Genomic DNA, 21492 nt, shown 5'->3' with positions numbered 1-21492 from the left:
TTACAAGAAGTCAGTCCTACTGAATTCAAGGCAACCTGCTTCCACGTAATTGCTTGAGTTGGCACTGGTGCCATTCTGTTTGGCTTCTACAAAAGGCATTCTTGGGGGTGGGGGGAGAACTCTACCTGTTCTGTACGGGACTGTTCCAGCCAATGCTCCCCCTAAGCAGTGGAGTCTTGTGAGCAAAAATTCTACTTTATGAGCTACTGGCACTGGAGTTGTGAGCGAGCGATTTGGCTGCTGCATAAAATTAGTTTGCTCTGGAGCCATCCTTCCTGAGCTAAGACAAAAACGTGTGAGCCGGAGGATAAAAAAATGTGAGCAAGCTCACCCTAACTCAGCTTAGAGGGAACACTGGCTCCAGCTACAGCCAGAGAAGGTGGCGTGATGGGTCAGAAAAGAGGAAGGTACCACTGCCGTTGGATGAAAGCTGACCCGGGAGAGAGGGGAGCCCACACACGCTTATCGGCAAGGGACACCCGGCAGCTGGAGTGGCAGAGGGCCACCTGCCCGTAAGGGTGCCTACGGCTGGGCACGGACTGCCTCTTCTTGTCCACGGCACTACCTCACCAGTTGCAGCTGATCTGCTCACAATCCAGTGTTTCCCTTATGGCTTTTAGGTCGACCGTTTCTGTGATTCTGCACCGCTATCGCTTGTGCTCTGAAGGGAGAGAGACCGCTCACCTCCCCTGTCATTCGCATGCCTGTCAAAGAAAGTCCCCCAAGAACAGCAGCATGGTGGACCAGGGCAAGGCTCTAGAAGAAAAGCTAAATCCTGTAACCCTTTAAGGGCTGTACCATGTCAGGAAGCTCATTTAAGTTAGAGAGGCGTATTCTAGGAGAAGGAAGATCCCATAGATTTTCCTTTTCCTTTTCAGCCTAACGAATTCCACACGCATCGTAAAGTGCTGTGGTATTTCTCAGGATGCAGGCAACTAAGTTGTGTGTGTATGTGTTTTGCTTTTTGTAGGCTATTAAAAAAAAAGATTACATGTTTTGCCACAATGCCAATGTGGCTGAATACAGGTAAACAGCTCCACACCTGAAGGGGTGTAAAATTGCACTCTTCAAAGATACATACTTTGACTCTTTTTTTTTGATAAATAGATTAGCATAGCATTAGGAGAACAATGTAGTGGCATTAAAAGGAGTAGTGTCTGCATTATTTTGACTTGTTCTCTACCAAACAACGCAAAAGGGCATCCCTGTATTTACTTTCATGTTCTTTGGGTGGGAAATGCACTTGTTCCAGCTTTGATCGCATGGCTGGGGGGAAAAGCCCAGCCCAATACAATGAGACAGAAGTGCCTGATGTGTCTCCGGAGACTGAGGCAGGGTGACGTGAGAATGATGGGGCCTCCCTGTTTTCAGCAGCAGCTCTGCTACCTCTCCCGAAGCAGCAGCCCATTTGCACCATCCATTCATTGCTGCGATTTGGCCAACTGTCAGTTTTATGCACCTTCTCCTCCTGTAAATAACAGATGGTGCTTAAATGGCGACAGCTTTCTTCCATTCATAAAAAATAAATCCAGAGTACTCCGAATTAATACTGGCACAAGAGAGAACTGAGAGTAGTTGAAGAAGAGGTGACTTGGAAGGGCTGTCTGGTCGGGTGCACAGTTCCTTTTCCTTCCCAGCCAAAAAAGTGGCCTTGTATTCTTGAACACTGTGCAAAAAAAGGAAAAAAATTAAAAGGGTGGCTGTAGGTCTCTTCTCCGCTCCGTCCCATTTTGTCCGCATCTAAATTTACATATGCTGAACAGCAAACGCTGGCTTTGCATTTCCCAAAGCTGAATACTGACACATTCATTTCCGGAGACCTTGCAATACTAGATGCCTTAATCGGTGTCTTTAAAAACCCCCCATCTCTTTTGTGTCGGCTGGCCCACTCTCAGAGGGTGATTTTGCTGTTTCTGTTGCTCCAGCACCCCCTCTTGGTGGTCCTGGGAAGAGTCAAGCTGGACCGACTTCTCAGTTTCACCTCCCCATCAAGAGAGTTTTTCTTCCGTAAGATGAAGTCAAAGTTCACCTGGCTGTTCATGGCGTAAAAGACATTTGCACTGTCTGGGATGACTAATTCTGCAGAGAGAGGAAACATCGATAACATGAGGTTATCCACCATGCTGTTTCTGAGGGCTGATTTCCAAGAGATGGAGTTCACAGGGTGGAGACCGTGTGGTCTTCTGCAGCGGGTCAAATGGCTCCCACCCCCCACCCATTTCAGTTTGGGATGACAGCATGAGTTGAGCAGTGACTCATAAAAGCTCATATATCCTGCCACATATTTTGTTAGTCTTTAAGGTGCTACTGTACTCTTGCTCTTTTCTACAGACAGACGAACACGGCTACCGATCTTGATCTATCAGCATGAGTTGAAAGCTGCCTTTGCACCAGGGGTCGTTTCCTACCGGAGCGCCCCGGAGCAGTGCTCCGGCAGAAACAAGCCCAGGCCCTGCCCCCCCGGGGGGGAATTAAATGCCTGGCTTCCCACCCCGATCTTCTCCAGGTGCCCCACCGCGGGACACCTGGAGAAGATCGAGCAGGGAAGTCAGATATGTCTGCCTGCCTCCTCTTCCTTCTCCAGCCAGCCCGCCACAGACATGTCCTCCTTTCCCCCCTGAGCCTCTCCGCTTTTGCGGAGAGACTGTGGGGAGATTTAAATGCCTGGCTGGGGAAAGAAAAAAGGGAGGGGAGGGATTTTCAAAAGCCTCCCCTTCCCTTCCCCAGCCAGCCTGCCAAGGCAGGCTGGGGGGGGGGGAAGCAAAGCGAGAAGGGGTTTAAACTTTAAACCCCTTCTCTCTAGAGTTGCGCCGCAGCTACGGCACGATTTTTCCATTGTATTCTATGGGGCCATAGAATACAATGGAAAGATCGTGCCGCCCCTGAGGTGCGAGTCTATAGAGAGAAGGGGTTTAAAGTTTAAACCCCTTCTCTCTTCGCTTCCCCCCCACCCCACCTTGGCAGGCCGGCTGGGGAAGGGAAGGGGAGGCTTTTGAAGATGCCTCCCCCCCTTTTTTGCTTCCCCTTCTGACACACTTCCGGTGATGTCAGGGTGTGTGGCATATGCTAATGAGTTATATGCTAATAGGCTCCTGCACCTCTTTTTCTACGAAATGACCCCTGCTTTGCACGCATGCCACAGTCCCGATCTGGGGTTGAAACAGTACAGAGGGGAACAGAGGAGAACATGCGAATCAAGTATGACTAAGGAAATACGCACAGGTTGGGTTCATGATCCCCACCCTGTGAACTCTTGTCTTGTGGGTACTGGCCCCTGGTGTGATTACAAACTGAAAAACTGTTGGGTGGGGCGATGGCAAAAGTTCTAGCGCTCATGGCATATGATCTTCAGGAAGCAACACTGGAATTGCCTTCATAATGAAGGGAAATGAAGCTGTCCTGTTAAATGGATGCAAGGCCACTATTCAGTCACACATGAAATTACACTGAAAGAGCAGAGGAAGGTTCAGCCCAGCTGAACTCTCTGCACAGCTGAATCCTCTGTCTCCAGGACAAAGGCCAGTTCTTTCTGAGAAGCACGTACCGAAGCCTTGTTTTCCTTACCTTTGTCCTCTGAGATGACCTGCACAAGCTCATACTCCTCTACAGGATCGGACTCCAGGTTATGTTTCAACATCGCTCTCTGGATGACCGCCGGAGTCTTGTCTTGGCTGGTCAACTGGAAAGACAATTTTTTTGTAACGTTTGTCTTATTCTCTGAACTTAAATGTCAAGCAAGCTTTAATTACTCACTACCTAGCATCAGTTCATGGCGCTCCAGAATGGCTGTCCCTCTGATATTAAATCTCAGATGGAATACTCATTAAAAAACATTTTGTTAAAAAGACAGATAATAGCCCAACTTTTGATAAAAGGAAAAAATCTCTTTCTCTTAGGCCAACATACATCCATGATGAAATGTCCATCAAGCAGTGAATTACTTATACTAGTGCTTTATTCCTTTATTTATTTATTATTTTTATTTATACCCCACCCTCCCCGCAAGTGGGCTCAGGGCGGCTGACAGCGTTGGTACCCTGTACCATAAAAACCATGTACAAAATTTAAACAGCATTAAGCATTAAAAACAATCCAACAATTAACAAAGTGCTAGTGATGGTACACTTTTGATGGCAATCTCTAAATGATTCAGATGGCGTACTAACAATTATCATCGGCATCAGAGATCTTCAGCTTGGTGTGATGATATAACGCAAACCCTCCCCAGGACCAGAGTCAACCCAAACCACGGATGTTGTTGGTGGTAGAAGAGTGGTGGCTCCTAATTGAAATTGCTTACCAAACTATAAGAACATAAGAGATGCCAATGTTGGATCAGGCCAAAGGCCCATCCAGTCCAACACTCTGTGTCACACAGTGGCCAGAAATACCAGGTGCCATCAGGAGGTCCACCAGTGGGGCCAGGACACTAGAAGCCCTCCCACTGTTGGCCCCCCCAAGCACCAAGATGACAGAGCATCACTTGACCCAGAGTCCCTATCTATACCTTGTGGCTAATAGCCACTGATGGACCTCTGCTCCATATGCTTATCTAATTCCCTTTTGAAGCCATCCATGCTTGTAGCCGCCACCACTTCCTGTGGCAGTGAATTCCAAGTGTTAATCACTCTTTGGGTGAAGAAGTACTTCCTTTTATCCGTTCTAACCCGACCACTCAGCAATTTCATGGAGTGCCCACGAGTTCTTGTATTGTGAGAAAGGGAGAAAAGTACCTCTTTCTCTACCTGCTCTACAATAAGAGAGGCTGAAATGCATTTTGAAAAATTAAGCCATTATACTGGAAGCCCCAGAGAGCAATGATATTGACCCAAGTGAAGGCGCAGAACTGGGATTTCCCAATTTGGCTTGAACGGGTTCAGGGAAATCCCAGGAAATACAGTGGCCTTCTTGTGGCCTGAATGGCAGGCAAGGGGAGAGGGCTGGCCACTGGGACTCAACATCCAGCCTGGCTGGTGCTTAAAGAAGGCCACTTGTCCATGGTTGTGGCAACTGACTGCAAAACTATCTCCGGGTATAACAGTGAAACCTGCATCAAGTTTCCTCCCTGACAAATCAAAGCGTCGGAGAAATACCGACCTGTACAAATAAGCTCTGCTTAGGGCTCCAGTGAATCAGAAAACCTGGGAGGACAATGCTTCGCCGTTTCCCTTGTCTGTGTACTATTCTGGGGAAGTGATGTGGGCTCAGCAAAGATCAGATCGTGGATATATCCCACAGAAGACACCTTTTGTGGCTGCGGGGTGGGGGTGTCCCTTTTTTAAAAAACTAGATCTTTCCATGTGGCGCAAATTGTTTGTTTGTTGGACTTTTTTTGAAATAATAAGACATACGTCTGTTCAAATTGCTTGGTGGAGAGACATAATGTGGTAGCAAAATAAAAAATGTATACAGAGAATACCCCTGCCCAGAGAGAAAGGAAGAGAGAGAGAGGCAGCTTGAGCTCCACTGGGGATGGGCACCAGCCAAGGAAAGGCTAGAAGTGTTACCATGGTGATCCTGCAGCTTGAACCAAGTTCCTCCACTTGGATTTGCATCAAAAGCACCAACTTAAAACACTGGGCTATTATTATAAGGGGCCTATGCTTCCCTTGGGAAAGTGTTTACAGGGGTAGGCAGGCAAACAAGAGGAGAGATTCTGGTATGTACCAATTGTTTATGCCATTTCAATAGTTCTTAGTCCTTTTCAGATGCGAGAATTGCACATAAGGGAGCCCACTAACCATTTTTGTTTGTTTATTTATTTGGGGAATTTAACTGCTATGCACAGATCCTCCTGATAAGTAGAGTCACCGTGTGCAGTCAACGGTTATATGGACCATGCACATGATGCTCCAGTACGCATGAACTGACCACTGAATTATTTTAGGGTTTGTGTTCATGGTTACTGAGGTTGTTTGTGAATGGTCAATACATACCTTGCCTCTGTCCATACAAGATGGCAACCACACGTATAGAAGGGACTGTAGGTAGCATGTGCTCCTAAGCAGTGTTCCCTCTAAGCTGAGTTAGTGTGAGCTAGTTCACAGTTTTTTTAGCCTCCAGCTCACGAATTTTTCTCTTAGCTCAGGAAGGATGGCTCCAGATCAAACTAATTTATGCAGTAGCCAAATCGCTCGCTCACAACTTTAACGCCAGTAGCTCACAACATAGAATTTTTACTCATAAGACTCCACAGCTTAGAGGGAACATTGCTCCTAAGTATGTGTAGTTGGTAGACTCCTGGTACGCATGGCTTTGAAAACATTTCTTGAGTAAAAGGCAGACCACATGTGTTGGTGTGATGCTATCTCTATACAGGCGGCTGGTTAGTTGCTGCGATCAGAATGCTGAACTTATTGGACACTGTTTGGATACGGTAATTTTTACTGTTCTTAAAATCTCTGATTGATGAGGATGATAATGATGATGATTAGGTGTCACAGTCAGATATTTGACTGGTAGATGGTGTTCTGCAATTTGAGATCTAGCCAAGTTCTTGGAAATTGCAGACGTATCTTTGCAGGATTCTTGCTGTTCCAAGTCTTCTGGAATTGAGCTGGTGTTATTTGCTCAATGCCCAGAATGTCCAGGTGTTTCTTGAGATTTCTAGGCATGGCTCCAATGACAACTAGCAGGATGGTAACCTTTTTCTCCCAGAGGTGCTCTAATTCTAGCCATAGGTCTTGGTACTTTGTGATCTCCTCCTGTTCTTTCTTTTCCATTCTGCTGTCTCCTAGGATGGCAATGTCAGTGGTCCAAACCCTATTTCTCATTTTTTTCTACAATGGTGATATCCGGGGTGTTATGCTCCAGGTGTTTATCGGTCTATAATCAGAAGTCCCAAAGAATCTTTGTTTCACCCTCCTCCATAATCTTGTTTGGTTTGTGCTTCCATGAATTTCTGGCTGATGGTAAGCCAAATTACTGCTGCTACTACTTCTCTTATTATTACTGTTATTAGATCGGTGTAATCACTTTTCTATTAAAAAAAAGTGTTCAAGGTGATGTACAAAAGATGGGGTTATCCTACCATCTGTGGATTCTGTAGAGTGGGACTTTCCCAATCCCCCTCCAACTAAAGTCCACTGAACCTCTTCTCCCAATTTTGCTCGGGGGGGGGGGGCTCAGTCAGCCAGTCTCTATTGCTTCAACAACTAAGCCACTTGCAACCACACAATGGGGTTGGAAGGCAGGATAAGCAGACCCTCAAGAATAGCATCACGGGCAAAGTGGGATGGGACAGTCAGCACAAACTTCTGATGACTGAAGAGTCATTAAGTCTTGGGAACTGCATGGATGGATACAAGTCTCCAGAACCATATATTCACATTAAAATTTCAGTTCAAAGCTCCATCAAAATAAAAGGAAAAACCTAGAACTGACCCTCTAGTCCAACTCAAATGCCTTCCAAAAAAAAGAATCCTATTTGTCCCCTTTTCCAGTTGTCCCCCACCCAATAATACAGCCTGCAATTTTATGGTACTGCAATGAATCAGATCTACTGGAAATCTCCCTCGTCAAAATTCCCCTCAGACGTCTGAGTTTTCTGGGGAAGTGAAACACATTTATGCAATGTAAACACACCACACACATAGTTACTGAACAAACATTTGAATTGGTTCAGTGTCCTGAGAGTACGAATGGCCACTATCCTCCCACACAAAGTAAAGCGCCCCCCCCCCCAATATTCTGCTTCATACCATGATGCTCTTGTACATGTTCCCATTGTTGTCTTCGACGCTGATGCGGATGATGCAGGTGTCTTCGTTCTGTTGGTTGTAAACGGGAGGCAAAATGGTTGAGGTAATGGAGGTGACAGAGATGGAGCGCTGATGGATTTTGGGGTTGCTGGCCAGTGAAGGCGGAGATGACAGAGGGTTGGTGAAGGACGACACCCCTGAGGAAGACGTGTCCATGGAATGGAGGGAGGAACAAGAGGAGGAGGACTCTGAGAGCTACGCGGGGAGAACACAAATTAAGAAAAATAGTTACTCTGAAGGCAGCGCATTCGTTTGACCAGTTTCACATCGGAGGCCTCTTCAGAAATCGCTGCCCATCTTCTGCTTATTTTATTAGAAAACTTTTATAGCCCATCTTTCCTTCTAAGAACCCGAGGCAGCTAACAATGTATCAGTACCTAAAAAAAGTACCTAAAACCCATTGGATCACAGAAACAGCAGCTCCTAAATATCTGCCCTTTCAAACACAGAAATGTCAGGGGCCCACAGAATCGGACCAATGGACCCAGCCATCCTCCATTGTTTTCTATGGAGGAAAAACACAAATGTGGAAAAACGTAAAACCCGAGAATCTCCCTTCCATATCGCTAGCCCAACCAATGTAATGCCTGAGAATTTGAAACTATGTATCACTCAAGAATCTCGAACTGTTGAAAATGCAAGAATCCACCAAAAAAAAGAAGCAACAATAGCAACCCAGAACCTGACACAAACCAACTCCACCAAATAACAAACCTTTATTTTAACACCCCCCTGCAGTATTTCAGGTTTGATACGAAGAGCAGTCCAATGGAAGAAGATCCAGATTTGCTTATGAAGTCCACCCCTATAAGATTTCACAATCATCTCTGCTGTCAGGAGGACAGATGATTGCTGCTTCTTAGGCAGGTGTGGTCACTGAGCATTTAACTATAGGTGTAATCACAACTGCTGTTTCCCTGAACATTCCCCTGAAGTAGAGCTGTATACGGGCCAAAACATGTTAGGACTGAGATAATGTATTTACTCAGATACAGAACTGTTATATTTTTCCTTGCTATGCCACCAAAACTCATGTTTGCATATATGTTACACTTATATCCAGCAATAAAAAGTGTTTTGTATATAACTTTTTTTTTGGGGGGGGGGGGTCATCTTACGTTCAGGGTTGCCTTCTTTCTAAGTGTATAGGATAGTTTTTGAATCCATGTGAGCCCACAATCTTCTGTCCTGCATTTAGATGAACAGGCCAGCAGATGGCAGCAGACACTAAGCTGTTTTCATGACCAAGGTCTCTGTGCTGTTTTGTGACAGCGCTCCAAGGTCACCATGGATCTCTCTCTCTCTCTCTCTCTCTCTCTCTCTCTCTCTCTCTCTCTCTCTCTCTCTCTCTCATCTCTTCTTTAGCAGGGCCCATACTCTGAGGAAGGTGCGCCATCCCCCCTGGGGTCTCTGACACCGCTGGCTGGGTCCAAGCCAAGCCCCTGTGACACTGGCGCCATGGAGGCTGGGACCACCCAGGCAATAACATAGTGGGTCCAAGAAGAGAGCCCCCCCCCCACAGGCTACTGATGGCTGGGAGTGAACTGGGCCAGTGCTGTGCATCAGTGCCCTCCATGTTGTGGGGTCATCTGGGTGGACTGGCCGTGGAACTGGCCATGATCTCTACGCAGGGCCTTCCACGTGGGCCTTCGGAGGCTGCAGGTGGCATAGCTTAGTCCTGCTAAAAACTCAGCTATAAAAAGGTCACTACTGTCTTTCTCTCGGGGCTTATATAGCCCCACTAGTGTGCATGGCACTTTGCAGAATACTGGCAACCCCCCCCCCCCCACGGTTCTCTGCCAAACATTTGACAGAGGGAAAGCCACAGAGGGAGCGTGAATGGGGGATGAACATGCACTCAGTTCGGTTATGTACACTTGGGCTCCCTTTCAGTAGAGGATGAGGAGTAAGGGGTCATGGCAGGCGTCACCCACAGGGTCTGTTAAACCCGGGGTTCAGCCCTTGAACACATGAACAGAGGAAGGCACCCTTGAGCAGTTCCTTCACCACACAGTAACTACAGTGGGCGTCGCACCTACCCCGACTCGGGGGCGGGGGGGAGCGTACAGTGTGCAGCGGAGTGTTTCCAGGAAGGCAGGCACCCATGCTGCAGCATCTCTCCCTAGAAATGAAGAGCCGTCGGTCTTTCCCAGAGGCCCACCCGTGGCATACCTTCTTCTGAGGCTCATCGGGGGTGTCAGTGGGGGTGATGCAGACGTCCTCAGACTCGGAGTGATTTGACTCGCAGGAGGACACGCTGACGGAATCCATGCTCTCGCCAGAGCTCCCGCTCGGAGTAGACTTGGGCTGCTCTTTGGTAGGGGTGCTGTTGGCAAGTAGATCAGATCCCAGAAACAGCCTGGGAAAAACCCAGATAAACAACAAATGAGTGGGCTGGTAGGGCGCTGCACACAATACAGTACACAGCTCCCTTTTTCGCAAGAAATGTTCTTTCTCTGTGATATCCTTTTCGGTACACTGTATAAGAACATAAGAGAAGCCAATGTTGGATCAGGCCAAAGGCCCATCCAGTCCAACACTCTGTCACACAGTGGCCAAAAATACCAGGTGCCACCAGGAGGTCCACCAGTGGGGCCAGGACACTAGGAGCCCCCCCACTGCTGCCCCCGCCCCAAGCACCAAGAATACAGAGCATCACCTGCCCCATACAGAGTTCCTATCTATACCTTGTGGCTAATAGCCAGTGATGGACCTCTGCTCCATCTGTTTATCTAATTCCCTCTTGAAGCCGTCCATGCTTCTAGCTGCCGCCACCTCCTGTGGCAATGAATTCCATGTGTTAATCACTCTTTGGGTGAAGAAGTACTTCCTTTTATCTGTTCTAACCGGACTGCTCAGCAATTTCATGGAGTGTCCACAAGTTCTTGTATTGTGAGAAAGGGAGAAAAGTACCTCTTTTGCAACCTGCTCTATCCCATGCATAATCTTAGAAACCTCAATCATGTCACCATTCAGCCGCCGTTTCTCCAAACTAAAGAGCCCCAAGCGCTGTAACCTTTCTTCATAGGGAAAGTGTTCCAAACCCTTTGATCATTTTAGTGGCCCTTTTCTGCACTTTTTTCAATGCTATAATATCCTTTTTGAGGTGTGGTGACTAGAACTGTACACAGTACTCCAAGTGAGGCTGCACCATTGATTTATACAGGGGCATCATGATACTGGCTGATTTGTTTTCAGTTCCCTTCCTAATAATCTCAAGCATAGCACTGGCCTTTTTTATTGCAGTCGCACACTGCAATACTTACACACACATATATACCCACAACGATTATTCTGAGGTGCGGTGGTACAACAAACTAAAGCCGATATGTCAATCCTGAACCATTTATCACCCGGGGTTCCCTAGCGTGGTGGCCATGGTGCCCCCCACTACTTCCTTGCTTTTCAGAAAGTGGGCAGGGCCACTGTAAGGCAGGGTTTCTTACTGGCTGTCCTCATTCAAATGCAAGAGCTTTCCACTAGAGGATTAGGAGGGCTTCCAAGCATCTGGGCTTTCCTTAGCCAGTGTGTCGTTCTACTTCCCCTTCAGACTTTCCTTCTTCCCCAGAGGTGCAGGGGGGGGGGAGGGTATTCTGTTGAGCTCCACCTCCTGCAGAAGCCATCTGGAGTTTGCCTCTGCTTCCTATGGAAGCCGTTTTGGGGTTGGCACCCATCACCCCGTCTCAAAATTCCCAGTGTGCCCACAAGCTCAAAACGGTCCGGGACCCCTGTTGTAACCCTTCAGATTTCACATAGCCCATGCTTGCCTAATTTGTGACCTGTCAGAGGACTGACAACCCTGCTCCCCAGGTTTTTGCAGATTGAATCAAAGTATATATTTTAAATGTAGTAAATGAATAAGAAGTTGAGTAATCCCCTACAGGGGACATGGATCACATTGTTTGGCATTCCCATCAGTAATCTGCCTTTTGGTACTGATTTGCGACAATGGCTGAGGTGTTCAGTTGTTTTACAGGGAGAACTGGTGAATGTTAACTCTATGTGAAACCTCTCTTCAGGAGAAGTTCTGCTCTGTCAGGGAAATTAACTTCCTCTGTGGAGTGCAGCTATCGGTAGTGTGCTTTGGGAGAGCTCATGCCGGTTCACCTAAAAGCCACCACCCCACACATGACACTCACAGACTCAACCGCTTCACCATGCTCTTCCGAGGTTTGGGCGACGTGGTCGTTGTGTCGACAGCTGCTTCAACCTCACAAGAAAGGGCATAGCTGTAAAAGAGAGGCCACCTTGTGGTCAAGGCTAAATACAATTCTGCTACCTTGTAAGAAAACAAAACAGTCTGTGGGAAGAACATTTTGGGTGACAGCTGGAAAGCATAGCAAGCACTTGGCTCCCAGTTAGAAGAATTTTTAAGGCGTCACTTTGAATAATCTTTTTTTTCAAAATTACTTGAAGCAGATTGCACAAATACAGCTTTATATTTTATCCGCATGGAATTATTTTTACTTAATTCTTTCAGGAGGAGGTTTTTTTGCACAACTATTCTGTCACTATACAAGAATTTACAGCAGCATGGAAATGTTCCCTTGAAATTCATAGCTGCAGGACATTCTGAAAGGTTATTTTCAGCATTTTTGTCCATTTGAATACCTGAGTAACTTGTTACACTACCACTCAAAAATTGGATATGCTTTTTTTAACCGTTTAGCTGAAGTTAGAATATATTAGTCTGCTGTTTAACCACAAGTTTTAGTTATCAAACCAGGATACTTTTTGAGTATTTAATAATTTTATTGATTAAATTCAGTATCTCCCTCCAAAAAGTATTCATAATCAAAATATGAATAAAGTCAGCATATTCAGACTGACATCTTCAGCAAAGACCTTAAATTATTAATACATTATAAATTATAGTCATGATGTAATTTATACATGGTTAAATATCATTAAAACTGGATTCTGAAGCAATTAAGGCCACTAACAGCACCTTCTGTTGTTATATTCCTCCCCTCAGGGATATGCATTTGTTTATTATTATAAGTGAAAGTGTTACATTTGTTACTGTCATTACAGTAATGAAAACAAATAGGAAATCTAACAACATTTGTCAGAATTTGTTATTCTGGCAACTGGCTGTCTGCTTTAGAGAGCTCAAACTGCAATTCATTCAGAGAGAAGAGGAGAGGGTCAGAAAATAATGAAAGGGACAGGAAATCTTTCAAATCAGCACAATCCAAACAAGTTTTGCAACAGAAGACTTTTTTCAATAGATTTCTTTCATTCTACAGTGTGCTAGTACTATTCCCAGAGAGACTATTCCAGGTTCTGATGCTAGGTTCTGATGCTAGGCAAATTTCATAGCTACTATATGACCTGTATAAGAATGTGATTGATCTGCTGCTTTAGTTAGGGTGTGGGAAAGTATTGCTATTTAACTAGTATGAAGTTTTCTCCTATTCACTTTAGTGTTAGTTCTAGTGGATGCCTGCTATAAGTATGATAATGTCACTATCTTGTAGTACACACAATCACTGGAGATACTGGGGATTGAACCAGGGACTTGTTCATATAAAACAGATGCTTTACCACTGAACCATGGCCTTTAACCCCCTTTTGGGTCTTCCTTTTGTGAGGGATTGAACTCCGTGCCATAGCTATCTGCCATAGGATGGTGTTGCATTATACGTGCTGACCTTCCTTGATTAAGCCAGTTACTTCCTAAGGGTTAGAAATGATCAGCTGATAACCTTCTCAGTGGGTAATCTTGGATTCAACAAAATAAAATTAAAGTGTCCTAATGGCTTAGAAGCCAGCCTTCAGATGATGACTACCTACAAGCCAAAAAGGAGGGAGGGGCAGAAAAACAGTTTGGAGTCACCTTTGCAGTCTGAACTGGAGAGGTAGAGCTGGGAGTACAACCTTGGGGGGAAGCTGCACAAGTTGCTCTCCTGTAATCTGCTGCCTGCTCATTTTGCTTCCAATGTATAAATTGCCGTGTTCTTGCATCCACAGAAAGCTAAGCTCTGTAACATCACTATGACAGTCCCCCTATTACTCTCCCTGCTCTGAGGAAGATTTTTTCCACCAAAATTCTGAGTTCCCTTCAGGTACTGAACTGGCCACCCCTAGTAGCATGATAATATTTGCGGCTTTATAAATCCTGTGACAGAAACTAATTTGGCTTTTGCCCAGCCCAGGAACTTGTCAGGAGAAAACAGTAGCCCTCTTTTTAAATCCCCTGAAATGGCACTGGAGACTGTGTAACAGTGAACAATAATGAAGATTTTATTTAATAGGCAGGGATGGTATGGGGTAGTCAGGCTGAGGTAAATGTTGTTGGTAAAACAGTATATTTTTCAGTTGACAGACAAGATGGTGTTGTAGCACCTAATTTTTACAAATTCTCGGTTCTTATCAGTAGAGATGGTTGACTAAGTACTTTGGTTTCAGTTACAATGTTTCTGCATATGTTGTTGTTGTTCAGTCCCACAGTCCAGTCCGACTCCTGGCGCCCCCATGGACCAGATCACGCCAGGCCTTCCGGTCTTCCGCCGTCCTCTGAAGTTTGCTCAACTTCATGTTTGTTGCATCTATGACACTGTCTAACCATCTCATCCTTTGCCGTCCACGTCTTCTTTGACCTTCAATCTTTCCCAGCATCAGGGTCATCTCCAGTGAGTGCTCCCTTCTCATTTGGTGGCCAAAGTATTTGAGCTTCAGTTTCATTATCTGGCCTTCCAGGGAACAGTCAGGGTTGATTTCTTTTAGGATTGACTGATTTGATCTTCTTGCAGTGCAAGGGACTCTCAAGAGTCTTCTCCAGCACCATAGTTCAAAAGAATCTATTCGGCGCTCGGCCTTCCTTATAGTCCAACTCTCGCAGCCATACATGACTACTGGGAATACCATTGCTTTGACCATGCGGACTTTTGTTGGCAGGGTGATGTCTCTACTTTTTACCATGCTGTTTAGGTTCGCCATCGCTTTCCTCCCATATAGTTCTGCATATAGTTTCGTACTAACTGTTCAGGTTTTCTGGAAAGGTCACTCTTTTAGTTTATCAAATTCTTTCCCCTTTTCTGTAATCACAATGTGTCTTCTTTGCCCTGAGTAATCTATAACCGTTTCCTTTCACCACAAACCAGGGATTGCCTCAGTGCCAATTCCCTGTATATCTGGACAGGATTTATATTTCTTCCCTGAAAATATAATCGTATTCCTTTTGGCCTGATTGGAAGCTTCAGCCTCCTACTCAGTCACTCTTTAACAAAACCTTGAACCCCAATTCTTGGCATCTGTGTGAAAACGTACTTCTGCTTTAGCTGACAGCAGACTCTTAATTCTAAAATGGAAATCTTTCTCAGGTTATGTTTAACACAGCTAAGACCAGGAGTCTCTCCCTTTATTCAAAAGGTGAACCTGTCTAACAGAGTTTTAGTCAGACTCTTCAGACATCCACTCCTGTAGCTGAACTTTTACTTTACTGAACAGTAACTGCCACTGAACACAAAACGAACCAACTCTCCCCTCAGCACACAGTGGATTTTCTATTTCCCTCGGCTGGCGATGGCCAATCAGAGAAAAGGAGCAGCCTGCCACTCAGGCTCAACATTCTAGAGCAGAGTTAACTATTCACCTCCCTTCTCTGATTTTGCTGCATTAGGAAAACAGCATTTTAAATGTAGTCTGTCACAGTCGTCATTGTAAGTATTTGTGTGGGGGGGTGGGGGTGGGGTTATGGCAACATTTAATAGTGTACTATACAACATAGGTACAAGAGCAAACACATAAGAACCAGAATGGTCCATACATCTGAATGCTGAAATACCACATATTGATATTGTTGTCCTCCATGTGCTTTTGCCAGTGAATCCTAAAACATTCTCCCCTCCTCCATTATCTCAGAAAACGAGTGATAATATCTGTGTGGTTGTTTTTTTTTTTGGGGGGGGGGGAAACATATCTACCCCAACTATAGAAAAGCTTCACCTCACCTCTCCTCCTCTGTTAAATGCCGCTGTCTCCTGAACCACTGGATGAATTTTCCGTCTGAAGTCATGCAATAGCTGTTACAGGAGGATTGCAAGAGCTTAATCTGAGCGATTACTTCAAACTCCTGAGAAAGTTAGTAACAGAACTTCCATTAAGAAACAAAGCCAAATACAGATTTGCTCACAGAAACAGTGTTAGACAGATGTTAAAAACTGCGCCACAGATTCACCTACAATCGTGTACCTACACGTACCCATAATTCCCACTTAATTAATGGACCAGGCAGGTATTCCCTGCCCTGACCATTTGTCTCCTCCACCAGCAGGAAGTAATACAACAGGACCATCTATGGACTTTTTTAGCTTTCAGAACATTCCTCCTTCCATAGCCCAAAGTCTCCACAAGCATCAGGCATGTCCTAGAGAATCCCTGTGAAAGCTGACTTATTACAGGGATCATCCACAGATAAAGGCTTCACTCTAAGTTGCCAATCAAAAATGTTAAGCTTGCTGTAGTGCAGTTAAGTAACTGATCTTATGGACCACACCTTTATATTATTATGTGCACATCCAATACAAGATGATACAAGATGATAGCCTGTCCCTCCCTTCCCCCGCCCACTGCCGCTGAGCCCATGGGCCAGGATCCTGGACGTCCTGCTTTAATGGCACCACTGTGCACTTGGAGGTAGAAGCACCCGGCCACCCATGTTGCATTCAAGGGTTAGGTCAGGAAAAGTTGCAAGCTCCACAGGTGCAGCTTATGCCTTGTGACGCCTGCCTTGCGATCTGAGCAGGGAGTCTTTAGAACCTACAGTTGCGCCTCCCTCTAAAGCCAAGCAACTAATCCCTTAAAAATATGAACGGTGAATCATTAACATGCCAATGAATCCAGGGGCGGGGGACAACAAGCTTACCCTTCTTCTCTTCTCAAAGTTTATTAGCCCTCCCTGTAAGAAACAAAGAGTACAGAAACTAGTTTCAAAATCCACATGTTTATACAACTGCAGTTACATAACTTTAACAGGGAATGCAAAAGTGCTTCCATTCAAAACAATGATCGGGGACAGAAGCTGTCTTTGCCTGTTGAAAGGATGAGTCTTTCAGAACCAGATTTCTACAACAGCATTCATAAAATCTAAATCCCTGCTTTTGTATCTTTCAAGAGGTAGCCTGACTTTTAAAGGCACCAACCGATTGCCTGGTGCAAATTCAAAATGTGTCCTTAAAGCATGGAGCAAGATCCACATCGTGCCTTCATGCTTTGACACTTTTGAGGCTGGTGAACAGTCTCACACAATGGAAACCAGACCTATGCAGTTCAGTTCACTACACCTGTGGCCCCATGGAAGTGTTCCTGTTGTGATGATAGACCTGCGGACATTTTGTCAGGACCAGCACTTTCACGTGGGGGCTATCAGTACGGCTGGTGAATTTCAGGCCACTTCTATTGTGCAAATTGTATTGGCTGTACCTCTGGGTCCCTCTGTGGAGATGCTAATTCGTACAAGAACCATCTCCACAGGAGAGAATCCCAGCTACAAGCCCTCAAGCAGCCCCCACTGCATTCCCCCCCCCCAGCACTCACACAGGAGCTGCCACAGGTATGAACTGTCCCTGTAGGTTTCCTGAACCACCAAGAAGGACTGCGGCATTTGTATTTTAGATACTCAGATGTGGATAATACTCTTCTAAAGCTCCACCCACCAAGCTTTGAAATTATTATTCCATCTGGGGAACTTACATATAAGTGGGAGCATTTTTTGTGAGGTGTATCCACCCTCTCTGAGGCTTCTCGAACAGAGTTTATGCATCCTTTTATTTGCCCAGAAATTTCACATTCATCTTCTTGAACACCGGAAAACACTGTAATCCAGAACTGCCCTCCCCTTCTTGAGGCTAAAATTCATATTAATTTGCATTTTGGTAATTTTATATGTGTGTGTGTGTGTGTGTGTGTGTATGGGGAGAGAGAGAGATACACATACAGTTCAGGCTTAACTGAAGGCATCAAAGTTCAGAACTCCTTCCTAAATTCTCTTATTTTTAATGAAAACTAAGCACATTTTTAGATCATCCCATGTAAAACTGGCTGGATTGTGCACTAATTTTTGATAGGAAGTCAGGGCACTGAACTTCTAAAGGTTTCAGCAAAAAAAAAAAAAGTGCACTCACAAGTATACAATGCTGCACTGCCAGGCCTTGATTCTCTTTCACAGTAGGAAAGTTGGTTTACAATTTAAATACTAGTAGTGTGAATCAAAATCTCTTCTCTCCTGTTACAGTGTTTAAAAGCAATATATTTGGGAAAGCAATATACTTGAAGGCATTCTTTCAAAATAAACTCTGTGCCAAAGCTGCATTTGTTAGCAATCTTTACTCCCCAATAAAAATTTCACTTGCTTCTATTTCTGGGATTCTTTTGCGGGGGAGGCAGCAGATCACCAACAGCTATAAAGATGCAACAGGAAAATATAACAAAAGCTCAATGACTGCTTGGAATGCTAAACAAAGCAGGAGTCCGGTGGCACCATTCGGATTACGCTCAGAATACCATTACTCCCACTCAGTAGGCAGATTCCTACCTCAACGTAGTCCTGCAGAGCTGTATCGAGCATCGTCAAGTCAGTCAGAAAAGTACCAAGGTAAGGAACAGTGCCCCGCATTACGCCCTGCACAGGAACAGAGTGCAAACAGGTAAGACATCTTAGTGTGCCTGAAATGATCGTCTATTGGCTTTGGGGCACAAATTCCAAGCGCAGGTCATTTAAAGCCCTAGATGGCCAGAGCTCAGCATACATTATAGAGAGCCTTCTCCTACGTGAGCTATTCCTCGCCCCCCGCCCCCGTAAGATCTGGCTATATGCTACATTAATCTGTAAAAAATAGCCATATTGTTGTGTCTAATTTTGAACCAGGCCCTACAGTGTGCATCAAAAATGGGGCTGCCCTAAGTTGGCTGTGACTTGACAGCCCTTGAACCACGCACACCGGGGCATTCCAAGCTTTGGTTTGCATCTGCTCATCTTCCAGCAGTGCACTGACAGGAAAACACCATCTTCTCAGCACACTGGTGAACTGCCCTGCTACAATAGCTGCCATCCTTCTGAATCTATAGAAAGAACTCTGCTTAAACCACTCAGTGCCACACTGAACTTTTACACAGAGTGCTTTCTTTGCTGCGCTCGGGATGAGGTAATGAGGAAGCAACACGGTTTACAGCAGCGTCTCAGCTGCAAAGGACGTGACACAATAAACAGCCTCAAAAATGGTTCTGACATGAGAACCAAAAGAGGCTGATGAAGAGCTCCTTTTTGTCATGGACAAGCTGGACTTCATAGGGGAGGCCATGAGAGAGCTCTCCAACACCACATTTTATAGGCCAGGACCTTAGAAAGAAATAAACTAACAAAGGATTTTCTCCCAGATACAGTTTCAGAGGGTAGCCATGTTTGTCTGCAGTAGAACTGCTAGATTTTTATAAAAAATTTTTTAAATAAAATAAAATAGAAACATAAAAGGGATACAGAAAGAGAAAAGGGGTCATATCCGACAAATCATATATCTCAAAAGCTATTATACCTTGCAGAGTCTATAGAACAAACAAAAACAATATTTCTCACCAACCTCCTCCTCTTCATAATCTTTACAATAATCCTTACTTCAAACGTTTTAATTTCTAAACATATCTAAGGGATTACCTCCCCCCCCCATGTGCCCTGGAGAACCTTGTGCTCTGCAGAGAACCATCTGCTGATTATTCCTGGCCTGAAAGATGTTCACCTAGCCTCAACCAGGGCCAGGGCTTTTTTTTGTGAGGTGGCCTATTACAGTTTCGCAGGGTCTGCAAAATGCAGCTCTTCCACCAGGCCTTTGGTTGAGCCAGAGGGCGTCTACCAAGTGGCCTCCCTGTTGCTGTGGCAGTTGTTGTTGTTGTTCAGTCGCACAGTCGAGTCCGACTCTTCGCGACCCCATGGACCAGCTCCTGCCAGGCCCTCCTGTCTTCCACAGTCCTCTGAAGTTTGCTCAGTTTCATGTTCGTTGCATCTATGACACTGTCTAACCATCTCATCCTTTGCCGTCCCCGTCTTCTTTGACCTTCAATCTTTCCCAGCATCAGGGTCTTCTCCAGTGAGTGCTCCCTTCTCATTTGGTGGCCAAAGTATTTGAGCTTCAGTTTCATTATCTGGCCTTCCAGGGAACAGTCAGGGTTGATTTCTTTTAGGATTGACTGATTTGATCTTCTGGCAGTCCAAGGGACTCTCAAGCTGTGGCAGTAGGCGACTACTAATGAGACCTTTATGACTTGGATTCAGCCCATTCGTTCCCAGTTGCAGGAACTGAAATTGAAACTTGCTGCACTGCCCACTTAAACTGCCTTTAACTGGTTTTATTGTATTAATTTAATACTTGATATTTATTTACTGAATCACGTTAGACTGTAATGGAATTTATTTTTGTGACCTGTCCTGAGCTTTTTGTGACCTGTCCTGAGCCTGCTTGTGGGAGGGCGGGATAAACTGAAATGATAGATAGATAAATAAATAAATAATTGTAACTAGTCTATTTTACCACGATATTATTAATTTTCACCATAGGTATGTATTCTAGATTAAACATTTCATCATTTCTACATATTAACCATAACCTTTGATATATCAAAGTCTAAAAAGAAATTTATTATATATCTCACAATAAAAAATAAAGATAAAAATATTATTATTCAAATTCCAGTTCTTTATACATTTATAATCAAATTTTGTTCTCATTCTGCATTTGCATTATAGTATATTTGCTATATATTTATGTACTGATTTAAATTGCTTCTCATTCTAAATCTGTACCCTGCTGTCCTAATAAACTCTCCATCTCTCCCCAAATTTCTGTTTTTCAGATATGACATTAATTTCACCATTACTGCATAATCAACCAATTTATTTTCCCATTCTTCTAAGCTTGGACAGACGCCAGATTTCCATTTTTGCTACATAGATGATTCCAGCCGCTGTCACCATATATTCAAATAGCTGTTCCAAAACTTTTGGTTATTTGTCAGGCAATATTCCTAATAACATATGCTTGGCTTCCATAGGAAATTTAAATTTTAATACATTCTGCATTTTCCCATGTATTTCCTTCCAATAGCTTTGCTTTTTTTACAAGTCCACCACATACGATAAAAAGCTCCAAATATTTCTTGACAGTTCCAACATTTTCCTTTCACAATGTCCTCTGGAGTAATATACCATCTGAAGAACATTTTATACCAATTTTCTCTTAATGTCTGGCTGTGAACTTGATTTCTTTTCCCCACATTGATGCATAGGTATTTGCTCTCTAAAGTGCTGCATCCATTTAATCATACATTTTCCCCCTTGTTTTTCTCCTGTTTCAAACTCAAGTAATCTATATATCTAATAGCCAAGTTGCCCCCGGAGTGCGGATCGCTAAATCAGCGCTCCGGGGGCACTTGGGGGGGAGGGGGAGGTTTGTGCACACGTGGGCCAGTCCCCACGTGTGCACAAAAATCGAAAAAGTTGAAAAACATTTCGGGGGGATGTTTAAATCCCCCCGAAAGTGACAGAGCGTCCCCTGCGCATGCGCAAGGAACGCTCTGTAGCTGGCCTCGCCGCTGCCTCCTCCTCGGAGCTGGCCGGCCGGGGGGGACCGGCCTCACCGCCGCGCCCGGCAAAGGGAGGGGGAAGGACCGGCCTCTACGACGACGCCTAGGAGCCGGACGGGCGGGCAGGTGGGGGGGGAGGACCGGCCTCGCTGCGGCC

The 21492-nt window shown here is 45.0% G+C and overlaps 1 protein-coding gene across 1 annotated transcript in view; it reads right to left on the bottom strand.

The window, feature by feature from the left end:
* Positions 1–307: 307 nt before the first annotated feature.
* The window catches only part of RGL1 (ral guanine nucleotide dissociation stimulator-like 1), a 113573-nt gene continuing 92388 nt past the window's right edge, over positions 308–21492 (bottom strand). The window contains exons 11-18 of the mRNA XM_015419648.1: positions 18298–18384; positions 16630–16662; positions 15716–15837; positions 11900–11989; positions 9933–10119; positions 7701–7955; positions 3565–3679; positions 308–2079 (exon numbers count right to left, since the gene is read on the bottom strand). Of these exons, the coding sequence (XP_015275134.1) occupies positions 1892–2079; positions 3565–3679; positions 7701–7955; positions 9933–10119; positions 11900–11989; positions 15716–15837; positions 16630–16662; positions 18298–18384 (1077 nt within the window). The 3' untranslated portion in view covers positions 308–1891. The remainder of the gene's footprint in view (positions 2080–3564; positions 3680–7700; positions 7956–9932; positions 10120–11899; positions 11990–15715; positions 15838–16629; positions 16663–18297; positions 18385–21492) is intronic.

The sequence above is a fragment of the Gekko japonicus genome, unplaced genomic scaffold (genome assembly GCF_001447785.1).
Source record: "Gekko japonicus isolate JY-2015 unplaced genomic scaffold, Gekko_japonicus_V1.1 scaffold1248, whole genome shotgun sequence".
Lineage (NCBI taxonomy): Eukaryota > Metazoa > Chordata > Lepidosauria > Squamata > Gekkonidae > Gekko > Gekko japonicus.
This window is presented reverse-complemented; position numbering and strand designations above follow the sequence as displayed.